Below are 26,565 nucleotides of genomic sequence, written 5' to 3'. Positions count from 1 at the left end.
ATTATGGGTGTAATATTTCTTTTTCTTCTCATGATTGTTGGGTACAAGATCGCCAGTCAGGCAAGCTGATTGGAGAAGGCCATAGAGAAGGAGGACTCTATTACATGGATTTTTTGAAAATGTCAAAGAAAGCTTTTTGTTATAATATTCAAAAAATAGAGTTGGAACTGTGGCATAAGAGACTTGGTCACCCACATATTGTAACGCCCCAAATTTCAAACTTGCGAACCTTTTCAGAAAAACAGGCAAGAGACTAGAAATATCTCTTTCCTTCAGAGTTTGTTTATGAAATCAGCGGAAGATTTTTCTTTGATAAATCAGAAGTTAAGCTGACAACTTTGGGCACGTTAGCTAAAAGAACCAAAACTCACAAAATTACGTATCCTAAAGAAAATCCGTTACAAACCCAAAGCGTCTTGAAGTCATCTTGCAGGAAGAAGTCTTGAAGTCATCTTGCAATCGCGCCATCGCCCGTAATGTACCTAATCATCACTTGTACCCATAGAATGGGTTAGTTTCGCAAAAAACTAGTAGGTGCACAAGAGAGACTACAAGAAACTAAATTAAGTACATTTAATTCAGTAGGTTACGCAGTTTAAAGCAGATATACAGTTAAACAGGTAAGCAATGCAAGCAGGTGAATAGTGCAAATGCGTAAGTAGTACAAGCGAATAAGTAGTGCAAGCGAATAAGTAGTGCAAGCGAGTCAGCAGTGCAAGCGAGTAAGGAATACAAGCTAGTTAGCAGTGCAAGAGCATAAGCAGTGCAAATGCGTAAGTAGTGCAAACAGTAAACAGTTCAAAGCAAGTAAGCAGTTCAAAACAAATAAGCAGTGCAACTGACAAACGCAGCATACGATTCAATTGATCGTAGGCGGTGAACCACCACGCAACTAGCTTGTTCTCATTCCTAGAACGAGTTCTCTGCATTGAATCAGTATCAGGACATCGTTTGTCGCTCTCACGACTTCTAACAAACGCTTTGTCCTGAACAACCTTAATCTATTCGCATCTCTTAAAGCCTTACGCGGCCAACAGTCACCGGTTCTGACTCACTAAGGTGTCATACTTCCTCAGAAAAGCACACCCTTCCGTAGAAGGTCCATAACATGATCACTAACTCAAATCACTAACGATCTGATTCTCACATCTGAGTCCTGCATGTAATCATGCTAAAACAGAAAGCCAAAGCTATAAATTTATAACTGGTTATCTCAAACAATTTCAGAAGAGCATCACAGCTCATCATAACTTTTTATAGTAAGCAAAAACACAAGCTCCACGTCGGATCGCTCAGTCCGAGAGATAAACGACCTGACAAGGAATTACCGCCCTAGAGGGTATACCTGGTCTTGGACCATACACTTTCTCACAAGAGTCCACCGTCTTTGCGGCTACCCGTTCGTAGACAATGTACATCCTCACAGAGAATCTACCACTCAAGCCGGGTACCTGGTCTTGATCATACACGCCCTCGCAGATAATCCTTTGGAGATCAGGTCCTCCACAGACACCCCACTCAATGATACATGCATCAATAATCGACTGCTCCAAACCATTGACCGCCTCGGGGTCAGTAGCCACAATATGGGCACAAGCATGTATATCAGCAATATACATCGTATCACTCCACACAAAAGCATATAATTCTACGCATCGTATTATTGCCACAAGGAATATTGCAATCCTCAAATAGGACCTTAAAGCATTCGTAAACGACACATGAGAACACACAGATATGGCAATCCAGTTGATTCTATAGGCGAAGAGTAACTAACTCTATCTGACAGCCAAACAAAACAACTGAATAAGACAAGCACTCGTAATAATGCTCGTAAAACATACAATTACCATGATATGGCTCAGTCCATCAGCAAGTAATTAAATTAATCATAAGGCATAAACCATTGCATCGCAAGTCATTCATAAGCTATACACGATAAGCAATCATACGGCAGCAGTTATATCACAATATGTAAGCAGCTTATAAGACAAGCGGCCACATCAATCCTAGTTGCCACCAGTTCGTAGATTACGAGTGGTATGCAATCACATCAATCATAAGAGATGCAACCCAACAAGTGCTACGCTACAATAAGCACCAAAAAGTTCGACCAAGAAGTAAAGCAAGTCAGATGCCAATATGTAGCAACTGGCATAATGCTATTATTATAAGCATTTAACTAGTATGAGGAGCTCCTTATTACTCCGCAAAGAACTGCGTAAGCAGTTTAACCAACTAGAGTAACGCCTTGACAGGCGTGCACAGCACAACGAGTAGCATACTGAACTACCGAGCAAGCAAGCGATCGACCAGTGTGAAAAGACTTTATGTTTCGATATTACTGGCCTGCGGGTACGCGCAGGCAAAACGTGGAAACAACTGAGACTAGTTCGGGCGTCTGTTATTCTATGTATTTTCAATAACCCGAATAGCTAGTTGAGTCTGTTCCTAAAGGGCCAGCTTTAGCCGAAAGAGGATTCCCCAAAGGAGGCAGTGTCACGGATGCATCCAACTTCTGCAGAAGTGTTGAGCTAACTAATGTAGCACATTTCCCCTTAACTCCAATGACTGGGGAGGCCGGATCATTGCCCGTGGGGTGGTTGTTAACAACCTGTCCATTGGAGTTTTGTATCACTCTATCCTCTCCCTTGACAAAACAACCAGAAGTGAATGGGTGTGTTAGGGGTTGCTTAACTAACGACCCATTCTATGTTGTGGTCTTTAAATCACTCGAGCATCTTGCCTGTGAAGGCGAATGTGAGGCCATTTATGTGATTACAGCATTGTGCATTTAGCATTGTTCGAAGTCGCACGACCGTCTCATCCGATCATCGCAGTACTAGACATGTCGTGCACGACTATAAGTACTCTAGGAGGAAGGGGGTATAGCTTCTTAATAGAAGCCTCAACAGGAGTGTTTCACAAATATGTAAAGTTTATCAACTTTACTTTATCTTTTGAAACAGCAGTACCTTGTGCCAACATTATGCATGTGATTATCTCGAATCTCATCCGCTATCGGGGTATCTACATGTCTCGCATGACTCGATACCGACCTCGATAGACGAGATACGGGTTTCTCAACAGAACACCCGCTAAGAAGTTCGCTCGAACCCCCAATTCAGAATCACCCGAGATATGCCGAAAAGGCGAACAGCACCAGCATATCATATCCTTCCAAATGCTTCGATTTGGGGCAGTCTTTGATGCTTTTGCGCAACTCCCTAAAATCTCAATTCGACTCTGCAGGATTGCGCACACGAAGAGCCAGGATCCTTACGAGGTATCCCTCTCCTTAGACAAAGATGTATCGCCAAGCTCTCGACTCAACTCTTGTCGCAAGAGAGAGAGCGGTGAATGCCCGAAGATGCCTTTAAGGCACACGCAAAGAGGGAAAACCTGCACGTCATCTGCAATAACAAGGCAGTAATAACACATATGCAAAAGCAAGAGCCTAAGCGCAAAGCGCGACAGCAAGGCAAAGACAGTAAGGAGAAGTACAACGCAAAATCCTTTGCGCAATGCGTGACAGCAAGGCAAAGGCTTGTAAGCAGGAGTGCAACGCAAAACCCTTGCGCGATGCGCGATGACAAAGTAAAAGACTATAAGCAAGAATGCAATGCAAAACCTTTGCGCGATGCGCGACGGCAAAGTAAAAGACAAGGATCGCGAGACCGCGTCCTTGAGCTAAATGCGTACTTGTATAAATATATATATTTGTATATATATGTATATATATTTATTTAACGGTCCTTTTTAGTTAATTGAACTCAATTCAATTGTCCAAGACTTCTGTGCAATCTTCCCCTACCTTGAGAGTTGCAAGCTTGCTGGCGTCTGTGAGTGTAAGCGATGGAGGGCTTGGGTCGCGGAGCGCGAGCAGGATCCGTCGCACGAGCTGCAAAAGTAACGATCTTAGCAAGCTAACACCAAAAATAGAAGGTCAGGGGCACTTTCGTCGTCCTAACGTAAAGGAAGCAGAGGCAGGGGCATCGTGCCCTTGCGCACCTGCTATAAGCGCAAGAAGCAGGGGCAGGGGCTGCGAGCCCCTGCTGACCTGCTGTCAGCGGACTCCGAGGAAGCAGGGGGTTGCACCCCTGCCCTCATAAAGCGAGGGCAGGCAGGGTTGCGCCCCTGCCTGACAAAGTAGAAGAGAGGCAAGGTCAAAGCCCTTGCCTGTCAACAACGAACGAAGGCCCGCCTGATGCCAGGGAAAAGCGAGGCGAGGGGGCTTGCCCCTGCCTGCCGAAAAACAGCGAAGGCAGGGGCGATGCTCCTGCCTAACGAGAAAAGAGGCACAAGGAGGGCTCGGCCCCCTCCCCTGCCGCAACAAGGGGTAGGGAGGGGCTCGACCCCCTCCCCTGTCAAAACAAAGAGCAGGGAGGGGGCTCAGCCCCTCCCATGCCGTAACAAGAATCAGGGAGCGGCTCGACCCCCTCCCCTGTCAACACAAAGAGCAGGGAGGGGGCTCAGCCCCTCCCCTGTCATAACACGAAGCAGGGAGGGGGCTCAGCCCCTCCCCTGCCATAAGGGGATGCAGGGAGGAGGGGCTCGACCCCTCCCCTCCCAAAAGTGGCACAGGGAGGGGGACTCGGCGCCTCCCTTACAAAACATGTCGCAGGGAGGGGCTCGGTCCCTCCCTCGCTGAAAAGAGTCGCAGGGAGGAGGCTTTGCCCCTCCCTTATGATTTAGGGCAGCAGGGAGGCGACTCGGCCACCCTGCCTGCGCAACGGAGAGGTGGGGGGAGAATGAGAGGGGAGAAGAAGCGGAAAGGTGGCCGATGGCGGGTCGCCGACGCTAGCTCGTAAGGGGAGATGGCCGACGACGGGAGGCAGAGCAGAGGTCGCTGACAGGAGGTCACCGGCGATCGATGGCCGCTAGTGTCAGGCGATCGTCAGCACGATCGTCGGTGGTTGCAGAGAAGGGGAGGAAGCAGTGGGGGTTGCCGGAGCTCGAAGGTCACCGACGGCAAGAGAAGGGGGAGAAGGTGATGGCGACGGTCGCCGGCAGTCGAAGGTCGCTGACGGCTACGATCGTCAACGTCCGCAGCACCCGGGGCAAAGGCGGTGGCCGGCGGCTGCGATTGCTGGCGACGGGAAGGTCGTCGAGGGGTATGCCTGACTGAGAGAGGAGGTGGTCGGACGGAGTTGGTCGTCGGCGTCTCCAATTGCCGACGGCAGCATGAGAGAGAGACGGAGCAGAGGAGAGAGAAGGGGCGTACCTGGGAAGCTACCGGAAGGTGCTCATCGGAAGGGAGCTCGCCGGAAGGAGGGGGGCGTCGGTGGCAATGCTCGGCAACGCAGCGAGACGGAGTCAGTCGGGTGAGAGAGACCGAGAGACGAAAGGGGGAAGGAGGTTTCGAGAACCTCCCCCCTTCGTCGCTGCGTGCTTTTAAAAGCACGCAGCCGACTTATCACCGGGGTCAGATCCGGCCCGGTTCCAAACGATATTTTTTTCCACGAGTAATTACACATATAGCCAAAATCCAATATTTTCCAAATCTAGAGAAATTTTGTAACTCTGAATCATTTGATTGTAAAGATTGTATTCTCGGCAAAATGAAAAGATTATCATTTCAGAACAAAACATTTTTCTTTTCAAGACCACTTGAATTAATACACTCGGATGTTTGGGGTCCTGCACCAATAATTTCTAAAGGAGGATTTGTTTACTGTGTTATTTTTGTCGATGATTTCTCTCGACATACGTGGATGTACTTTCTCAAACATAAGTCTGAAGTATTTTCATACTTTCAAACTTTTCATAATATGGTTAAAAACAAGTTTCAAAATGATATTACTATTTTTCGCACAGATTCAGGGAGAGTTTTTATCCACAGATTTTCAAAATTATCTTAAATGGCATGGCATCACACATCAAAGATCTTGTCTTTATACACCTCAACAAAATGGACTGGCAGAACGAAAACACCGCCATATTATAGAAACCACTAGGACTTTATTAATAGCAAATCAAGTCCCGAAAGACTTTTGGGCAGAAGCTGCCTTAACTGCCACCTATCTCATTAATAGGATGCCATCTTCTTCGTTACAAAATATCACTCTCATTGAAAAACTTATAAACATTTCTCCATACTACTCTAGACTAAGAATATTTGGGTGCAAATGTTTCATATTTACTGACAAAAATGATAAACTTTCCCCTCGTGCGATTCCCTGTGCCTTTTAAGGATATGCTAAAAAACAGAAAGGTTATAGATGTTTTGACTTCAAAAATAATAAACTATATGTGTCTAGAAATGTTTCCTTTCTTGAAAAGGAGAGCTTCTTTGATTTTAGAAAATTAAAAGACGTCACTGAGTACTCCTTTTTGCTAGATCTAACATCAACATCTGATGAATATGACATTGACTGTAACTTTGATGATGATCAAAGAATTATTGATCTTAATGTTGAAAATGAAAAAGTTCATAGAGATACTAGTATTCGATATTCCAGGCGACAAAAGTCTAATCCTCCATGTGCACTTGAAAAATATTCTAACATTCCAACTAGACAATCATCCCGAGTCTCGAGGCCTCCAGGAAAGTTTGTATCATACGAGTCTTTCTCACCCACATATAGGGTAGTTATTGCATTAATTCACTCATATGAAGAACCATCCACATATTTTCAAGCAAAAAATGATATCAAACGGATAGAAGCCATGAAAGTTTAATTAGATGCACTTGAAAAGGCTTCTACATGGAATATTCAAGATCTTCCTTTAGGGAAGAAAACTATACGATGTCGATGGGTTTATAAAATTAAAACCAAGAGTGATGGTACTCTTGAAAGATATAAAGTTCGTTTAGTAGTCAAAGGTTATGCCCAAGAATATGGGATCGATTATGAAGAAACCTTTGCTCCGGTGGCTCGTATGACAACAGTCCGAACCTTAATTGCCTTAGCTTCTATCAAAAAATGGTCTATTTTTCAAATGGATGTCAAAAATGTTTTTTTAAATGGAAAGCTAGTTGAAGAAGTATACATGTAACCCCTCCTAGTCTAAGTATTCCTAAGAGTAAAGTCCTTCGCTTAGAAAAAGCTCTTTATGGACTTAAACAAGCACCAAAAGCTTGGTATGATAGGTTTAGTCGTGTTATGATTGATATTGGTTTTCAATTCTGTTTAACTAACACTACTTTGTTTATTAAGAATTCTGATGCAAGGATCATTGTGCTTCTTCTATATGTGGATGATATGATCATCACCGAAAGCGATAAACAGGGAGTTGAAACAATCAAAACACTTCTTAAATCTCATTTTGAAATGACTGATTTGGGCTTGTTGAGATATTTTTTAGGCATTGAAGTTGCTTATTCTCCTAGAGGATATTTATTATCTCAGACTAAATTTGCTTTTGATATTGTTTTCAGGTCTGGTATTACTGATGATAAGAAAGTTAACACTACAGAAGTTGTTAATGTTAAAATGAAGATTGATGATGGAGAACTTTTTGCAGACTCTACTCCTTACAGACAGCTTGTTGGGGCACTTTCCTATCTATCAATTACCAGACTAGATATAACACATGTTCACACAGCAAGTTAATTTCAACATGCTTCACTTCTGTTTATATGAGAACAGTCATGCATATTATCAGATACATCAAGTCCTCTCTTTCACGAGGACTTTTCTTATCTTCCTCATCTTCTCTTGATTTAATTGCATATACTGATGTTGATTGGGGAGGTGATCCCAATAACAGACACTCAACCACTGGCTTTTGTATCTTTTTAGGGGAATCATTGATCTCGTGGAGGTGTAAAAAGCAGCAGAAGGTATCTCTCTCATCCACCGAAGCTGAATATAGAGTCATGGCAACCACTACCATGGAAGTAGTTTGGCTCTGACGACTGCTTGCTGACATGGGAGCTGAAGCAACAAAGGGTTCACAAATGTGTTGTGATAACAAAAGTGTGATCTATATTGTCAGTAACAAAACATTCTACGAACGCACCAAACACATCGAAATGGATTGTCATTACGTCAGAGAGGAATATCTACACAGGATAATTGATCTGTCATATGTCACTTCAGAATATCAGTTAGCAGACTTCTTTACAAAGCCTCTTGCTGCTTCCCGATTTCACTTTCTCTTAGACAAACTTCCGCTCATTGTACCGTAAGTTTTAGGGGGAGTGTTAAAATGTAAAATTGTACATATATATATATATATATATATATATATTATATATATATACATTTTTCATTTCTTTCTTTTCTGTAATTTTTTTCCTTTATTTTTATTTTTTGTCTTTATGTCATCTAGTTCAGTTTGAACTAGAATGACTCTTGGTAGTCAAGTCCTGTCCAGACTTGACTAGCAATAGAGTTGTTGGACCGACACATTCCAACAGCTCTAAATAGAGTTGTTGGACTGTGTCCAACAGCTCTATTGAGTCCTCTTTCAGCTGTGTATATAAAGGGGTGCAGCCCCTCTTGTATTTCATTCCAATGCTTAAGCAATTGGTTTTTCATATCAATAAAGAATACATTTTTATTTTTATTTTGTTTTCAGTTATACCCTTTTTAAGGGTTATGCTTTAGTGTCGTTGCCCTTGTGAATCTAAGCTCGTGTTTCGAAGATCCCCATTTCATTTCACCCAAACACTTGTGAGGCTTGGTGGTATTAATTAAACACTCATTGAATTTCATCTTCGCTCCCAACTCTGGCTCCCAAACAGAAGCTAATATAAAATCAGCTAGTCTTGCAGAAAATGACCACCATGGTATTTGAATTTCCCTTGGTTGACCAATGGCGCCCGTGATTAGCCTGGTGAGTAGTGGGACCTGTTCCTAGTCAGGTTCATCGTGATTTAAATAAAATAAAAAAAGTATCAGCAGGAAGATTTGTTCATGTATGTAATGATTTAAATAAAATAAAAAAAAGTATCAGCAGGAAGATTTGTTCATGTATGTAAAACAAGAATGACAGACGCCCATAAAACACGCCTAGTAAAAGCCATTAGCATGAGAACTTGCTTAGAAAGGAGATGAAGAGGAGAGAAAGAGGGGTGGCAGCAACAAAATCCAAATATTTTCTGGGGTAATTACAAGAAATTACAAGTATGCAATCCCAGTTACAAATGGCTCTCCTCTACATAGAAACAGTAAAAATAACACCACTCAACATAAATGTGGTGCCATTCTGACATTCCCCAAGGGAAACGCATACAAGGAGTCTGAACTGGATCATCACCATCATCATCATCGAATTAGCAAGTTATAACAGAACCAGAAAAACTTATGGAAGATTCATATTCAAATTCTACTAATACCAAAAACATCATTTTTGCCATTGCATAAAACAAAACTTAGGGACCCTAAACTCTGAGGCATGCGCAAGCCAATCATATTATAATTTCATCTCCCTTAGGAAAAGGCATACAAGATGAAGAGACCCAACTGGATCATCACCATTATAGTAATAATAATAAATTATACTGAGCAGAGATAACTTACTGGTGCTTCATATTTAAATTTTCCTAAAAGCCAAAAAAGAGTGTTGTAACTTAAATACATGGCAACGAGACCTCAGTATTTGTTAGCCAATGACGTATAACTATGAACATTTTCAAATTGTGCTAAAGATAAAAACAGTCATTTCTCGTAAATAAAGGTAAAATTTTGACCATAATCTCTAAACCAAACCCGGAGCTTACTGCTTTGCCACTGCAGCAATCTTACCACCAGGATTAATGCCTCTTTTTGCCATCTCCTCACCAAGATTCATAATTGGAGTTCCATCAATAAACTCCATCAATAGGACTCTCCTGAAAAACACAATCCAATCACTAAGTTTCTTTTTCCTTTGAGATTTGTTCTGGTGAAATATTTCTACCATTGAGAAATTGAAATCCAACAAATAACTGATGCTTACACAGTATATTAAAAAGTCAGCAATCAAAGATAATGAGTCAAGCATAGTGCACATAATACTTCGTTAATCATCTTCATGATTGCAAGGGATAGAAAGAAAATATTGACAATATCTTATCTATTTCTATCATTCATGATTTCAAAGACAAAGTGTCTCATTGGCACTTTGAATAGGAGTGATCCACAAACGATTTCAATTCGCTCAAATGGACCAACTTACAAACGAGAGGTTCAGCGAATAACTAAGCAGTTTTAACTTGCAAGCAAGTTAAGGAAGCAAGAAAAGTTTCTGCATCATACCTTGTGGTCATCTCACTAATCACACGTGGCACAACAACAGGAGATTTCTTGTTGTTAGTACTTAGAAAATGATGTATTCTTTTCATTGCCTCAGCCTCACGCAGAAAATCAAATTCATATCCAACCTAAAGAATATGCACATGTTGGAAAAAGATAGTGACTTAGTTGCAATCATAGGTGCATTGAAAGATGCATATCATATACTAAATTAGCAAATATATAAATTGAAAGAACTTTTCCTCCAACACAGATCAACAAATGAGAGTACAAAAGTTCACTGTCACTCTGTCAGGTTTGTGTCTATGGATGATAAAGAACATTCTTGAAGCTTTACTGGTTAAAGAGGTAATATACATCTAGCATAATGCAACTATCCAACAGATACCAAAACAGGAAAGGAAAAAGCTTATAAGCACTATGCCAGTCCGCTTCTCATAGGGAAAAAAATGATTTTAGCACAGGACCACAGAGTAACAGAACATTCTTAGTCACATTGAAGGTCGAAAATCGTGCCAAATAAGACCTTAAAATTCCGAATGCAGTCATATACAAGGAATTTGAAAGACACTTAGTATTGCAGATGAGAAAGTTAGGGTGAATAGAAGCTGGGGCTTTTATTGAATGAACAGTAATACATTTTTTATATATAAATGCATATTACAATGGTGACAAAGAAAGAGGACATTTTACCATATTACACAACAGTCAGCAAAAAAGAAAAAGAAATACTCTAACATACATTCAGTATATACAAACAAAAAATAAAGATGCATAAATACCCATAAGTTGTACACACAACTAGATCTTGGATCCTGTAGATGGATCTGAACACACAAAAACCTAAATCTTGTAATTAGATCTAGACCTAATGGGTCCATTTTATTAAAACTCTAATTCTTCCCATGGTTGTTCAACTGAGATTTTGTTTAGGTAAGAAATGAAATCTAAGTGATGGGAGCAACTTGGTGAAGAGGTCAGTAAGCTGGAGCTTGGAATGGCAATGAGCCGACTCCTCCAAGATATTCTTCTCTCACATAAAGGCAGTCCACTTGAATATGCTTTGTTTGTGAATGAAACATATTACTATTTGCAACAAATCACACTTTTGTTGTCAATAAGTGTAATATCGTGTGTTTTTCTATAATTTTAAATTCTGAAAATTTAGCCAAGTATTTTGTAAAGTTGATAAAATCTTCAGTTTTAGGTGGCGTCAGCTAAGTCTGGGCTTGGCCCAGGACCCATTAACAAGACCTAAATGAGTCAAATAAGATTTGGTAAAACTTTAAAATCAAGCGAAATTTGGGTTAAATTCAGGCAAAAAAAAATTATAAAAGGGTCTAACTCGCCCCTCTCTCTAGATTTTGTTTTCTAGAGAGAGAGATAAGGGGGGGAAAGAGAGAAGGAAGAAGAGAAAAGAAAGAAAGAAAAGGAAAGAAGAAGAAAGAAAGGAGGATCCCTTTTCGTTTCGATCGTTCGACGAACACTTTTTCGGTCTTTTTCTGTTTCCGATATAAGGTACGGGTTCCTCTCTTTATTCGAACGGGAAGAAATAGTCTAAATCAGATTTATATGGAGATTCTAGATGAAAAAATAATAAATCTGGTTTTTTTTTAGGCATGTTCAATTAGTGGACAACGGACAATCTTGCACATAAATTTGCAGCATTGTTCTGCCCTACAATAGCCCACCGAAAACACCACTGGAACTCATTTGGCAGCATTGGGAAACCATTAAAATTCTACCAATTATGACAGCATGCAAGAATCATTTTAAACAACTGGATCAAAAGTTAAGATATAAAGATTGTTTCGATGCCAACCCATATGGCAGCATCCCACCAACATAGTATCAGCTATATCATGCCTGGAACAAACATGAACAATCTAACCATAATCCACACAGGAATTGGTTATGAGCTCAGGCAATAAAATAACGGATTTAAAATAGAAATCAGCACAACCAAGTCTAACAGATTTTTTTTCTAGCTACTTTTGTCCACAGCCAACTGATTTTTTTTTCTTTTGTTTTTGGAAAATCGACACATGTAGACATTCGGCTAGTCATAAAACGATAAACCTGGACAGAACTGAACCTTTTCTGTCCACCTAGTGTCAATCGACAGATCGGTCTTACACTGCATTCCCCAGCAACATGTTGACAGCATGCTGTTGCTGGGTGGCAGCATGTTGCTGCTGCAGAAATTCACAGGTGGATAACTGTTAGTGGTACATAACAAAATATGCAACACGATGCTGCCGAGAAAACAGAATTTACAGCAGTTATAGTTTCTATATCAAACCAGTTTGGACAAGTCTAACAGTTGGATATCGAATAGTATATTAGTTTAAAAAAAACAGCTTTAATATAAAGCCTTATTGAAGCTAGGAAAATAACCCTGGTAATCAGCATATCAGAAATAAAATTTTCCCCTTTTAACAGCCCATGATGTTCAACATATATAAATATGCCTTAATGACCGTTTTAAAACAAAAACATTTCCAAAATTATAAACAACATTATGGACCAGCAATAGGTCTGGTTTCGATCAGATCTGATCCCAAACCAGACCACAATGGTTTAAATATATCTCTGATCGATTCCCCACATATATATTTATTGATGCAGTGAAGGAACCGATAAGGATGCCGGCGTCGACACTCGTTGATGCAGCGTGAAGATCGGATTTGGTGATGCACTTGAGGTGTAGCAAGTAGGGGCACAACTTCCAAGATCGTGCGATGTGCCAAAATGAGTAAAGAGATCACCGTAAACTAACGGTGTTGGGCTGCTGATTTTATTCAATAGGCTTTGAAACAAGCAATGGGAAATAAAACCAAAGGCAACAAAATAAGCAATGAAAAAAAACAAAGCTGTTGCAAACTGACGTGACAGAGAAATAAAGAAATGAAAAGAAAAGTTGTTGAATGAGACAAAAAGGAATAAATGCCAACAGGAAAAAATCTGCAGAAAGACAAAATAATGGAGAAAGGGGAAAACCGACTGAAAAAGAAAACGACTCAGCAAAAACCCAAAAAGAACAAAAGGAAAAACCAAATTGATGGCTGTTGCAATTCTGAATTCTCCCTCACGCAACCCTAGAATAGGGTATTTAAAAGGTTGCTAACGGATCTGGATCTCGGGTCCAATCCTTGGACCCGAGACAAACCCGATGCTGCTGACGTGCTGAAACATTGTCGAGTTGGAACATTGTTGACGTGTGTGTGCATGCTTCAGACCTTCGTTCTGATGAGTCTCTACCGTCCCATTGGTGTTGGCCTGGGTCATTCTGTAGAGACCGAACCCGGTTCTACTCTGCATCATTCTCCCTGGTTGGGAAGAAGTCGGCTCTGACGACTTGTTGTCACTACGATATGCATATAAATCAGACACATTGACGATAGGCAACATGTAGCGATATTCTTGGACGTCTCCAAATCAAAGCCTGTAGATGGGTTTGGAAATTGACCGTCTATACTATCTGCTATGACACCCCGTGGAGGCACAAGCTGAATTTTTATTCCTCCAGCACGCGGTCTTAGGGGTCGTCCACAGAGAAATCCCTAGATCTCGTCCCCAAAAATAATCCCAAACGGATTCAAAAGCTCATGGTAGAAGCTAAACCGAGCAATGTCTAGTGATCGCCCAACACAGCCAGATTTGTAAACCTTCACAAATGTTTGATCAGGTGGGTTAAGTCCCGAATTTTGGAGAATGCCTGGTGAATCTACAAGACAACCATAACCACTTAGCATAGAATTCAGGAACCCAAAAGTAGTAAATTGCATGGCGGACATGTCAACATGGCCTCCTCGCAAGGTTTGAAACAGCATTAGGGAGTATTAGTGATTGGGAATCAATGTTAGCACCAAACAAGGTGTTCTGGTAGTCACGGGTGCAATTTTCTGGTTCCACTCCAGTTTCTTTACCATTTGAATCTGCAAAGAGAGGCTTTTGGCATAAGGCAGACAAAAAGGACAATTGTGGTTGTTGACTACTTGCAGGATGAAATGGCTCATTATCGTTTTGCAACTAGTGTTGCTACTGTTCACTGAATGGTTGAAACAATTGCTGATGCAAAAGGAAACTCTCAGCTCGGTTATCAAACATTGTATGTGCCTCTTGTTGGAGCATCGTGCAATCGGCATCCCTGTGCAGGCTCGCTTCACATGTGTGCCCTCATTGCCCACTCGTTGGCTCGGTCACTTCAGGTTGCATCACTTTGGCATACTCATGCAGTGAAGGAACCGATAACTCTCGCTAATGGATGCCGGCATCTACACTCGTTGATGCAGCGTGAAGATCGGATTCGGTGATGCACTTGAGGTGTAGCAAGTAGGGGCACAACTTCCACGATCATGCGATGTGCCAAAATGAGTAAAGAGATCACCGTAAACTAACGGTGTTGGACTGCTGATTTTATTCAATAGGCTTTGAAACAAGCAATGGGAAATAAAACCAAAGGCAACAAAGGAAGCAATGAAAAAAAACAAAGCTGTTACAAACTGACGTGACAGAGAAATAAAGAAATGAAAAGAAAAGTTGTTGAATGAGACAAAAAGGAATAAATGCCAACAGGGAAAAATCTGCAGAAAGACAAAATAATGGAGAAAGGGGAAAACCGACTGAAAAAGAAAACGATTCAGCAAAAACCCAAAAAGAATAAAAGGAAAAACCAAACTGACGGCTGCTGCAATTCTGAATTCTCCCTCACGCAACCCTAGAATAGGGTATTTAAAAGGTTGCTAACGGATCTGGATCTCGGGTCCAAGGATACCCGATGCTGCTGACGTGCTGAAACACTGTCGAGCTGGAACATTGTTGACGTGTGTGTGCATGCTTCAGACCTTCGTTCTGATGAGTCTCTACCGTCCCATTGGTGTTGGCCTGGGTCATTCTGTAGAGACCGAACCCGGTTCTACTATGCATCATTCTGCCCTGGTTGGGAAGAAGTCGGCTCTGACGACTTGTTGTCACTAGCATATGCATATAAATCAGACACATTGACGATAGGCAACATGTAGCGATATTCTTGGACGTCTCCAAATCAAAGCATGTAGATGGGTTTGGAAATTGACCGTCTATACTATCTGCTATGACACCCCATGGAGGCACAAGCTGAATTTTTGTTCCTCCAACACGCGGTCTTAGGGGTCGTCCATAAAGAAATCTCTGGATCTCGTCCCCAAAAATAATCCCAAATGGATTCAAAAGCTCATGGTAGCAGCTAAACCGAGCAATGTCTAGTGATCGCCCAACACAGCCAGATTTGTAAACCTTCACAAATGTTTGATCAGGTGGGTTAAGTCCCGAATTTTGGAGAATGCCTGGTGAATCTACAAGACAACCATAACCACTTAGCATAGAATTCAGGAACCCAAAAGTAGTAAATTGCATGGCGGACATGTCAACATGGCCTCCAGCCATCGCAAGGTTTGAAACAGCATTAGGGAGCATTAGTGATTGGGAATTAATGTTAGCACCAAACAAGGCATTCTGGTAGTCACGGGTGCAATTTTCTGGTTCCACTCCAGTTTCTTTACCATTTGAATCTGCAAAGAGAGGTTTTTGGCATAAGGTAGACAAAAAGGACAATTGTGGTTGTTGACTACTTGCAAGATGAAATGGCTCATTATCGTTTTGCAACTGGCGTTGCTATTGTTCACTGAATGGTTAAAACAATTGTTGATGCAAAAGGCAACTCTCAGCTTGGTTATCAAACATTGTATGTGCCTCTTGTTGGAGCATCGTGCAATCGGCATCCCTATGCAAGCTCGCTTCACATGTGTGCCCTCATTGCCCACTCGTTGGCTCGGTCACTTCAGGTTGCATCACTTCGGCATACTCATGCAGTGAAGGAACCGATAACTCTCACTAATGGATGTCAGCGTCGACACTCGTTGATGCAGCGTGAAGATCAAATTCGGTGATGCACTTGAGGTGTAGCAAGTAGGGGCACAACTTCCACGATCATGCGATGTGCCAAAATGAGTAAAGAGATCACCGTAAACTAACAGTGCTGGACTGCTGATTTTATTCAATAGGCTTTGAAACAAGCAATGGGAAATAAAACCAAAGGCAACAGAGGAAGCAATGAAAAAAAACAAAGTTGTTGCAAACTGACGTGACAGAGAAATAAAGAAATAAAAAGAAAAGTTGCTGAATGAGACAAAAAGGAATAAATGCCAACAGGGAAAAATCTGCAAAAGGACAAAATAATGGAGAAAGGGGAAAACCGACTGAAAAAGAAAATGACTCAGCAAAAACCCAAAAAGAACAAAAGGAAAAACTAAACTGACGGCTGCTGCAATTCTAAATTCTCCCTCACGCAACCCTAGAATAGGGTATTTAAAAGGTTGTTAACGGATCTGGATCTCGGGTCCAATCGTTGGAACCAAGACAAACCCGATGCTGCTGACGTGCTGAAACATTGTCGAACTGGAACATTGTTATGCTTCAGACCTTCGTTCTGATGAGTCTCTATCGTCCCATTGGTGTTGGCCTGGGTCATTCTATAGAGACAGAACCCGGTTCTGCTCTGCATCATATATATATATATATTAGACCCTGTGGCAGGCTGGTTTGGGTCAAATCTGATCCCAAACCAAAACTGTGATGGGTCAACTCTTGCATGTTGTCATAATTGGTTGAATTTTAATAGTTTTCCAATGTTGGCAAATGAGTTCTAGTGGTGTTTTCGGTGGGCTGTTGTAGGCAGAACAATGTTGCACATTTATTTTTTGTTGTATGTTTCTGCATGAGAAACATGTTGTCAACATCATACTAATGTTGTCCTGTGCATTGTGGCAGCATAGTTGTGACTCAGTGGAGGTATGTTTTGCACCCCGAGCAGTGTAGCATGCTGAGATTTAGTGTATGAATGGCAAAAGTATTTATTGGTTATGATATGCATTGGATTATCATGCTTATGTCTTACGCATAGAAACTCATGAAATTTATTACATGCATGTTTATGATTATGTGCATATTTGAGAGTTTATGCATAAAATGAATCATGAAGAAAAATGCATGTTGCAAGCATTTATTCATATGCATATGCAAATTGTTTATACATACATTTTTGTGTGAATGAATATGCATTGTGGACATGTTTGAATAACTATGTATGTATGTTCACTGAGGATTTTGCTTAAGATGCATGGGTGGTCAGATGTGAACCATTGTAGGCCGTGTGGGCCAAGAGCATGTGTTGCTCCAAGATTTGTATTATGCATTGCAAAATTCATTCTGAAATTATTGGCTTTTAATTTAATTGCATTGTTAAAATTGTAGTGGGTCAGGTCCTGTGTTGAGTTTTGCATGTTGATTTGCAAAACAGTTCTTAGGTAAACTTGATTTTTTTGTTAAAAAGATAAAAGAGATAAACAGTGTAATTAATTTTCTTCCTGGATGTTCATTCCACAGTGTGGGAAACCTGAATGGCGGTTTTGAGAAAACTGTGAGAATATTAAAACTCCGTGTGTGTCTGTGCCCCTAAACCCAATATGATGGTTCACCTCGCGGCCACGGTTTTAGGGAGTTTTCAACCACTTGGCCTAAGGGTAGTGTTGTGACGCAGCTATTGTTATTGCTATACCAAGAAAGTAGCATTAGTGGATGTTGATTTTCTTGGTGTCTCGACATTAGATGTTGATTTTTAATGTTCCGATGGATGGTGTTGATTCCTGATATCGATCGAGGAATAAGTGTAGAACCTAGTAATAAACTACAAATTGTGTTTTAAGCTACCATTGGGAACCTAACTTACACTTCGAGAATTATTGTGCCCGTTTTGAATATCAGCAAGTTTAATGAAAAATAGAACTAAACTTGTTGTAATTAATAGGGACATGCATGAAAAAAAGAACTCTGATAATAACTTAATAATTTATTCATGCAAGTGCATTAAATCATGTATCTTTACTGCTTTGCATTAGTTCATGTATTCTTGCTTGTTCTGTTTCTTGTGAAAAATTGTTATTGTATGATACTTATTTTAATACTTAAATGGTAAATGAATTATGAGATTGTCATTGTTATGTTTCTCTAAATATTTTACAAGAATTTGATTTATGCTCTCTTTTTATTTGTTTGGATTTTTTGAGCAAATTTTACAAAAAATCTTTGGTTTTTACCCAATGTTTCAATTGTTTTTTCTCTAAACCTAGAGCTCAGTGACGAGGATGACTGCCATTGGGAGCCTGCGAGATCGTGTGACTTGTTTATGTTGTTCTTAACAGTGTGGCTCTGGATTAAATTCATTATTTTAATTATGTTCTATGACATTTATTTATTGATTAATAAAGTTGGTTATTTGATGGTTGGTTCAACGTAAAGATTACTTGTGGTTTGGTAGTTGTTAAGTCTGTGAAGCCCCGGATCCTTAAGTTGTGGTTTTTGCAATTATTTAAAAAAAAAGTCACTTTTTACGGTGATATGTTGGGGTTGTTACACAATGCAACGTGCACAACCACAAGTCCATTTGGAACAACACAAGAGCACAAAAGCACAACACAAGCACTAAGTGCATACAAGACATCAAAGAACTAAATAGAAGACCATAAAACATAAAAAATATTCATCTTATTGAGCATAAATGCTTAAGAGAAGCATTGGAAAATGAAAGGAGATAAAATCCCCTATTTATAGATATACAAGAGAGAGTGAGACCTCAATAGAGTTATTAGACTATTCTAAGAGCTATAAATATAGTTGTTGGATTGTTCTAACAGCTATATTGACTAGTCAACTCTATGTTGACTAGTCAAAAAAGAACCCAACATGTCAATTTGGCATTTGACCTAATATTCCCTAAAAAATAAAAAATTACAAAAAAAAAGGAATAAAGTGAAAGTACTAATATGCCCCTAATGGGCATAACCTATTATAAGGAATGAAATAACCAAAATACCCTTAATGGGTATTTACCTATTACATCATTATAAATAAAATATATGAGTGTGTCTATATATATATATATATATATATATATATATATATATATATATATATATATATATATATTATAATGAAACAAGATGTGCACAATTATAATACCAACGAAGGGCTACATAAGTGCACACTTACAATATGATCACTAAAGATCAATAACAACCTTACAAAAGAGATAAAATCACAAAGAACACAATAAGAATAAGAGACTTTTGTATTTCATTATTATGCTTTTAAAAGCATATTCAAAAAGGGTTACAAATTGCTCTATTTATAGAGCTTGAACATCCATATAACCTAAGAGGAGAAGAGGCAGCCTCCAATGGTCAGAAATGTGACCCTAGTTGGACGGCTTCCCAACAGTCCTTTACAAGATTCAAAAAACAAAAATAAAAATAAAAATAAAAAAGACCTAACTAAAATACTATAAGGTCCCTAGTGACCGATATTTACAAAAAAACTAAAATGCCCCTGATATATGTATATGTACACGGAAAACTTAACACTCTCCCTCAAACTTACGGTGTGATATACCGAAAGTTTGAAAATACAAAAAGAATCAACGGAAATGATCAAAGTCTTCAAGTGTCTTCATTGAAAGTCTCTATGTTTATGTCACATCAGAGAATTTTATAAATACAAGTCTTTGAATGTCTTCATTGGTGATTGTCCACAAACGCCTTCATCGGCTTTCGCATCTTCATGATATGATGCATCAAAGATATTCCCTTCTCAATCCATCACATCTTTAAGAACCTGCATAGAGAACAAAACAAAGGTTTCAACTACAAAAAAGAAAATATCATAACCCAATAGTTATAAAGTTTTTAAAACAAGTATATTTTTTAGCAAGAAAAACATTAGATAATCATTAAGAAAAATAAGATGAGCATACCTCAAGGATAATTTTTTATGAAATCAAATTATAAACCTGAAATCAACATATTTTATTTTTAAGAAAAACATAAATATTGATTATAAGAGAATTTGATCACTAAAGGACATATAAATCATCAAGAAAAGATAAAGAATTATGCATAAATAATATTCTAAGGATTTTTAGTAAAGCATTTCAAATGAAATAACAAATCATCACCGACAACATGCATATAAAATATAACAATTCAAAAAAAGAGACCTCAAGAAAAGAGAAGCTAATTAAATTCATGCATACAATAATGTGAACAAGATAATTAATATGAAACACACTCAAAAATCTAATATGTAATTAAAGCATATTTAATGCAAATGAAATGACAATAAAAATAACTATTTTTTCAATAAAATGCATGAATTTAATGTATAGAATCAAGTAACCTTCAATTACAAACCAAAGTGGGACAACACACAAGTGTTCACTTAAAGAACACACTCTCAAAACCCAAAGGGGGCATACACAATAAGGTTCGCAATATAAAGAATATAATTTTTATTAAACATCACAAGTATGCGAAAAATGCATGAAATTTTTATCAATAAACATCTTCCATACAAGGAAAAACTAGTAAAATTTTAAATATTTCATGGAGGGATTTTAAAAATCCCACATAACAAAGAAATGATATTTGCAAATCAACATCAATTTGCGAAAAATATGAAGAGATTTAAATTCTCACAAATGTCAAGTTATGTTTTGCAAACCTCAACAATAATTTGACCACCACAAGCAATTACCTCAAAAGTACTTCAAACCTCAAAATTCAAGTGTATCAATAACTAGAACAATAACATAACCAATGGGTGTACATAACTCGCCACATTAAAAACATCTCTTATCTACATATAATGACACTCAAAACATGTGTAAGAGTGACTAGAACAAAAGTATAATCACATTGTCACTAATGGGCTAAACAAACACACAAAAGTGTGAATAAACATCTTTTGTCTATATATAATGATACTCAAAATAAGTGTATCAACGACTAGAACAAAATCATAATATAATGTCACTAATGGGCTAAACAAACACACAAAAGTGTCAATAAGCATTTCTTATTTATATATAATGACACTCAAAATAAGTGTATCAGCGAATACAACAAAAGCATAATCATAATGCTACTAATGAGTGATACAACACACTTATAAAAACCAAAGATCAAACAATGGTTAGTTAGAGCCAAACTATAAGTTGACAATCTAAAGGTGCACACAACTCACCTCCACAAACAAACTCTGGTTCAACAATAATTAGGGCAAAAAAGATTATGTGTAAAATTTTGTGATGAACACAACAAATGCCATAAGAAGGCAATAAAAACTCACAAAAATCATTTTTCAAATAAGTGAATTCAAATGTAAAAACTGATTTGAAAAAAACAAAGTTTCAAATCAAATCCAATAATGGTGTATGAAAAACTTAGACTCAATATAGTGAATCATATGCACAACAAGATGTCAATTGATGCAATCATATGCAATGTCAATAAAAGCAAGCTATATAGAGAGATAACTCAATCTAGATTACAAATCTACTATGAGACAATCAATGTCACATAACATTAAAGAGAGCCAAAACATATATAGAGATTCTCAATGAACCATATAGAAGACCAAGTGCATACACAAGTACAACTAATCATGGATACTCTCAAAGAGATCAAAAACTAATGTATATGCAATAATCTAAATAACTTAAAATCACATATCTTATATAAAAGATATGCATAGCAACATATTTAAGCATATATGCAAGTGATAGATTAAGACACTAAGGGCACAATATAAAAAATTTATTTTATAAATAACAAGTATCCAATGAATCAATAATCTTTAATCAAGAATACACATGTCCACCAAAGATTTAAGTGGACAAGCACGTCCATCAATAATGGACAAGTACTAAAGTGAACCATGAAGGAAACACTTATAACACCCACAAAGAGCAAACACAAAGAAGTTTCTCATGATTCTCAACCTAATATTTTATTAAAAACTAAATATGCAACATAATATTTAAATCGCATGCAAAACATGTCAGATAATGTTCATTAAAGAGCCATGAAACTAAGAAAATAACATAATCATAAGTATCACAAAAAAAGATCAAAAAAAACACCCAATATCATAACTATTGTCCCACAAAATGACCATAAAAGGCATTTACTAAAATGAATGACTCATAAGAAATTATGCTCAATACCTTATGCATAAATAGACAATCTTAATCATAAGTGCATAAGGATCAAATATCAATATAAAAATTATTTAATCATAAGCTAGATCATAATTTTTAACACTTAATAAGCTACTTTTACATAAGAATACACCAAGAATAAAGAGAAAAATTAAACTCAAGTTTAAGCAAAATTTTATAAGATCATACTTGTGAAAGATACATAACACCATTATTTTAAAATATATGATAATTTTTCAAAAAGAAACAAAACAAAGTTCAATAATAAGGACAAACATGGTTTGACATATATAATCATGACTTGTTCAAATAAAGCATCTAAATGCCAACAATTCATGCTCAAGCATACAAGGTCATATACATATATATCAAATAAAGCAAGTTTTGAAAAAACTATAAGAACAGACATATATATAATTTCACAAGATCAAACAAACAAAACCTTATAAGATATTTAATAAAACAAGTCCAACGATAATTTAAAATTGTTAAGATTAATCGACCTTTTGAGGTTTCAAGTATTATTTATTCTTAAAGGTGGTTATTTGATATTTTATATATAATGAGGGACCCGTATGTAATTTTTACTTTTTGGCTGACCTCTATTTAAACAAGAGGTGATTAGCCCTAAATGAAATAACGAGTTACATTCTTTCTCAGCCGATCTCTCTCTCTCTGCCTCAGTTCCTGTGTACCCCATTACAGCTTTTCACATGGTATCAGAGCAACAGGTCTTGGGAGCGTGAGCACATGTTCTGTCTGCACCAAAGGTGTGTGTCATGTGTTGTATGCACCAAAGCTCGAGTAAAGGAAAAAGGTGCGAGTATTTTGGTTTTTTTTTAAGAGTTGCATAGATTTGATAACAGATCTGATGTGTGACAAGTGTCATGACACAGATCTGTAATCAGATCTAAAGGCCATGATAATTTTTTTGTCAACAAGATCGAGTATCGGCTGCCATGGGTGATGTGCAAAAGCCAAAAAAAATTCTTTTCTGATTATGGGTCTAAGTGGAAGTGAAGAAAAATTATATTGCTCAGTCGTAGATCTGAATATTCAAGAATCTGGATGTCGAAAAAAAAAACATATCTGTGTTACCTGGGGTTGCTGTAAATCTTGTGGTATGGGGAGGATCTTTTTTATTGATCTAATGTTGCCGTGATTTCTGTTTCGTGGAAAATATCTTATCTGTGATGTGCTTATCACAGATCATAGATTTAATGATCCTTTGTTTTGTTTTGGTCGTGGTCCTTGATGGCATGTTTGAAGTGGTTTTGGCTATTTCAGATCTATTTTCAGATCTGCTGTCGTGACTTATCACCGTTTTTGTTGTGTGTTGAACAACCTAGTGTGGTCGTGAAATATTCAGATTCAAACTCTGAGTGATCTAAAGAGGGAATTTGATCGTTGTTTATTTTGTGAATCTGGGATAAGTTTTCTTTTGTCATTTATTGCAGCTGTATTATCGGCTAGTGTTTTTTCATTATAGGTGAAGCTTCGAAACTCGATTCCAAGAACAAGACTATTAGGGAATATAAGGCATTTGCAAATCCCTTCTCGTATGGCTCTTCTGTGAAATTGAATGAAACAAACTATGTCAGGTGGTCCAGAACTTTTATGATGTCGGTATCTGGATATCGTAGAAAACATATATTATTGGAAACTGAACCAGATGATAAAGTGAGAAAATATATCACTTGGGATGAAGATAATGACATTGTTATGTCATGGATCATGAATAGTGTCGAACCCCATATTGCAGATGGTCTAATTTACTATAATACAGCTAAACAGATGTTGGACAATATTCGAGATACATAATCTCAAGACTAATGTGAGTCGTATTCTGCAAGTTGAACAAGAGATATATAATTTGCAGTAGGGAGATCAAACCTTGGCACAGTACTATGCCTCCGTCAAAGCAGCATTTAAAAGACTTAATGCTCACAGACCTCTTTGTTGTTCGAAGCAAAAGGATCATCAAGAACAGACTATGGTTGCTCGATTTCTCACAAGCTTATTTTCAGAATTCTCTGTTGCTAAAGTCCAAATGTTGATTGGATCTGATATACTTACGCTTGTTGATGCATACAATCGCTTGAGTAGACTTGTTTTTCTCTTCCACAATCTCATCCTATATCTCAGACATCTACTATAGTTGTCTCATCGGGTTATGGACATAGAAATACTCAAAATATTAGAGGACGAGGTCGTGGAAGAGGTATGGGAGGTAGAGGTAGACTTCAATGTACTTTCTGTGGAAAATCAGGACACTTAGAATATCGTTGTTGGGATAAACATGGATGGGGGCCAGCCTTCTCCTCATCAAAGCCTAATGTTCCAAAAGCTAATGTTACAACACTAGAAGTAGCAAATGCAAATGAAACTACTGCCAGCGATTGTATCACTCTTAGTCGAGCAGAATATGATGAACTAATAGCCTATCGGCCTTCAAGCTCCTCTTCTCCTGTAGCTGGTGTTGCCTACTCAACAGGGGATCATCTTCATAAAAACGATAGTAAGTGGATTATTGACTCTGGTGCCTCCAGACATTTGTGTAGAAATTCTAATTTCTTTTCAGATCTAAAGGATATTACTGCTCATCGGGGAGTCTCATTAGCAGATGGGAGTTCTTTTCCTGTTGTTGGTCAGGGAAATATTTCTATATCTTCTTCTTTGCAGTTGAAAAATGTCCTTCATGCTCCCTCATTTCCTCAGAGTTTACTATCAGTGAGTTATCTTACAAAAGAGTTAAACTATAGAGTGATATTTGATCCTATGGGTTGTCATTTTTAGGATTTGCTGACGGAGAAAAAGATTGGTGGAGGCTATGAAGAAAATGGAGTCTACTATTTGCATCATCCAATGGGGGGCATTTATGAAGTTGTAGATTACTCTTTCAGTCCTGTTCAGTGGCATCGTCGTCTTGGTCACTCTTCATTGTCAAAGCTTCGTTATGTCTTTTCTCAAATTTCGTCTACTACATCATTTCAGTGTGAAGCATGTCAGTTGGGAAAGCATCATCGGAGTTCCTTTCCTTCTAGTCAGAGTCAGACCAGTCATAACGTCTTTGAACTTCTTCATGCAGATGTATGGGGTCCTAGTAAGATTCCAACCAGGACTCAGTGTCGATATTATCTTATTATTGTTCATGATTTTTCTAAGTTGTCTTGGGTGTTCTTAATAAAAGAAGATCTGAAGTTTCTAGCATTATCAAAGCATTAGTTATTGAAATAAAAACTCGGTTTGAATCTGTTGTCAACATTGTCTGCACTGATAATGCACTTGAGTTTAAAACCAAAGCTTTGTTGCAATTTTATCAAGACCATGGCATTCAACCTCAAACCTCTTGTGCCTAATCTTCCCAACAAAATGGGGTAGCTGAGCGAAAACACAGGCACCTCATGGATGTAGAGCATACCCTTATAATTCAATCCAATGTTCCTGCTTTATATTGGGGTGATGCGGTTATCACAGCTTGTTATTTGATCAACTGCAAGACTTCATCATCAGTGGGAGATCAAATTCCTTTGCATATCTTAAATCCTAATGCTCCGCTTTTCTCTCTTTCGCCCAAGGGATTTGGGTGTGTTTGCTTTGTGCACAAACTTAGACCTGGCCGTGATAAATTAGTTGCTCAAGCAACTAAGTCTATGTTTATAGGTTATCCAAAAAATCAAAAGGGATATCGATGTTATGATCCTATTTCTCGGCGAGAGTATGTCAGTGTAGATGTATCTTTCTTGGAGTCCATTCCATATTATTCTAGTACTGGTGCTCAGATGCAAGTTGATCAAGATGACTCCTTTTCCTTTGGAATCTGTGCCCCAATTACCGAATCCAACTCTACCTTCCTCAGGGTTTCATAATCCTCCTTTGGTATATGTGTGTAGAGCTCCACCTCCTCCCGTGCCTTTATCTTCTTCTCCTGAGGTAAGTGCTCCTGATAAAAGTGATCTACATGTTAATGATAACAGGTCAATCGCTCTACGAAAGGGGACACGACAATGTACCTTATATCCTATATCTCACTTTGTGTCTGATGCTAGACTTGGCAGTCAGATGAAAGCTTTTATTTCAGCCTTATCTGCTGAAACTATTTCTCCGAGCTATCAACAGGCAAAGCTCGATAGCAAGTGGAAGCAGGCAATGCAAGATTAAATGGATGCCTTATTGTCTCAACAGACATGAGACCTAGTTGATCCTCCATTGGATGGAGACATTGTTGGATGCAAATGGGTATATACCATTAAGTACAAATCAGATGGTTCAATTGAAAGATACAAGGCC

General features: G+C 38.4%; 1 protein-coding gene across 2 annotated transcripts in view; it reads right to left on the bottom strand.

The window, feature by feature from the left end:
• The window catches only part of LOC149829732 (uncharacterized), a 141,595-nt gene that overhangs the window by 94,563 nt on the left and 20,467 nt on the right, over window positions 1–26,565 (bottom strand). For both annotated transcript variants that reach the window (XM_090016072.1, XM_090016073.1), the window contains exons 6-7: window positions 10,188–10,312; window positions 9,671–9,781 (exon numbers count right to left, since the gene is read on the bottom strand). In XM_090016072.1, the coding sequence (XP_089872198.1) occupies window positions 9,671–9,781; window positions 10,188–10,312 (236 nt within the window). The remainder of the gene's footprint in view (window positions 1–9,670; window positions 9,782–10,187; window positions 10,313–26,565) is intronic.

The sequence above is a fragment of the Nuphar pumila genome, chromosome 8 (assembly GCF_984573655.1).
Source record: "Nuphar pumila chromosome 8, dmNupPumi1.hap1.1, whole genome shotgun sequence".
In the NCBI taxonomy this organism is placed as follows: domain Eukaryota; kingdom Viridiplantae; phylum Streptophyta; class Magnoliopsida; order Nymphaeales; family Nymphaeaceae; genus Nuphar; species Nuphar pumila.
Note: the sequence above shows the minus strand (reverse complement) of the source record. Positions and strands in the feature narration are given on the sequence as shown.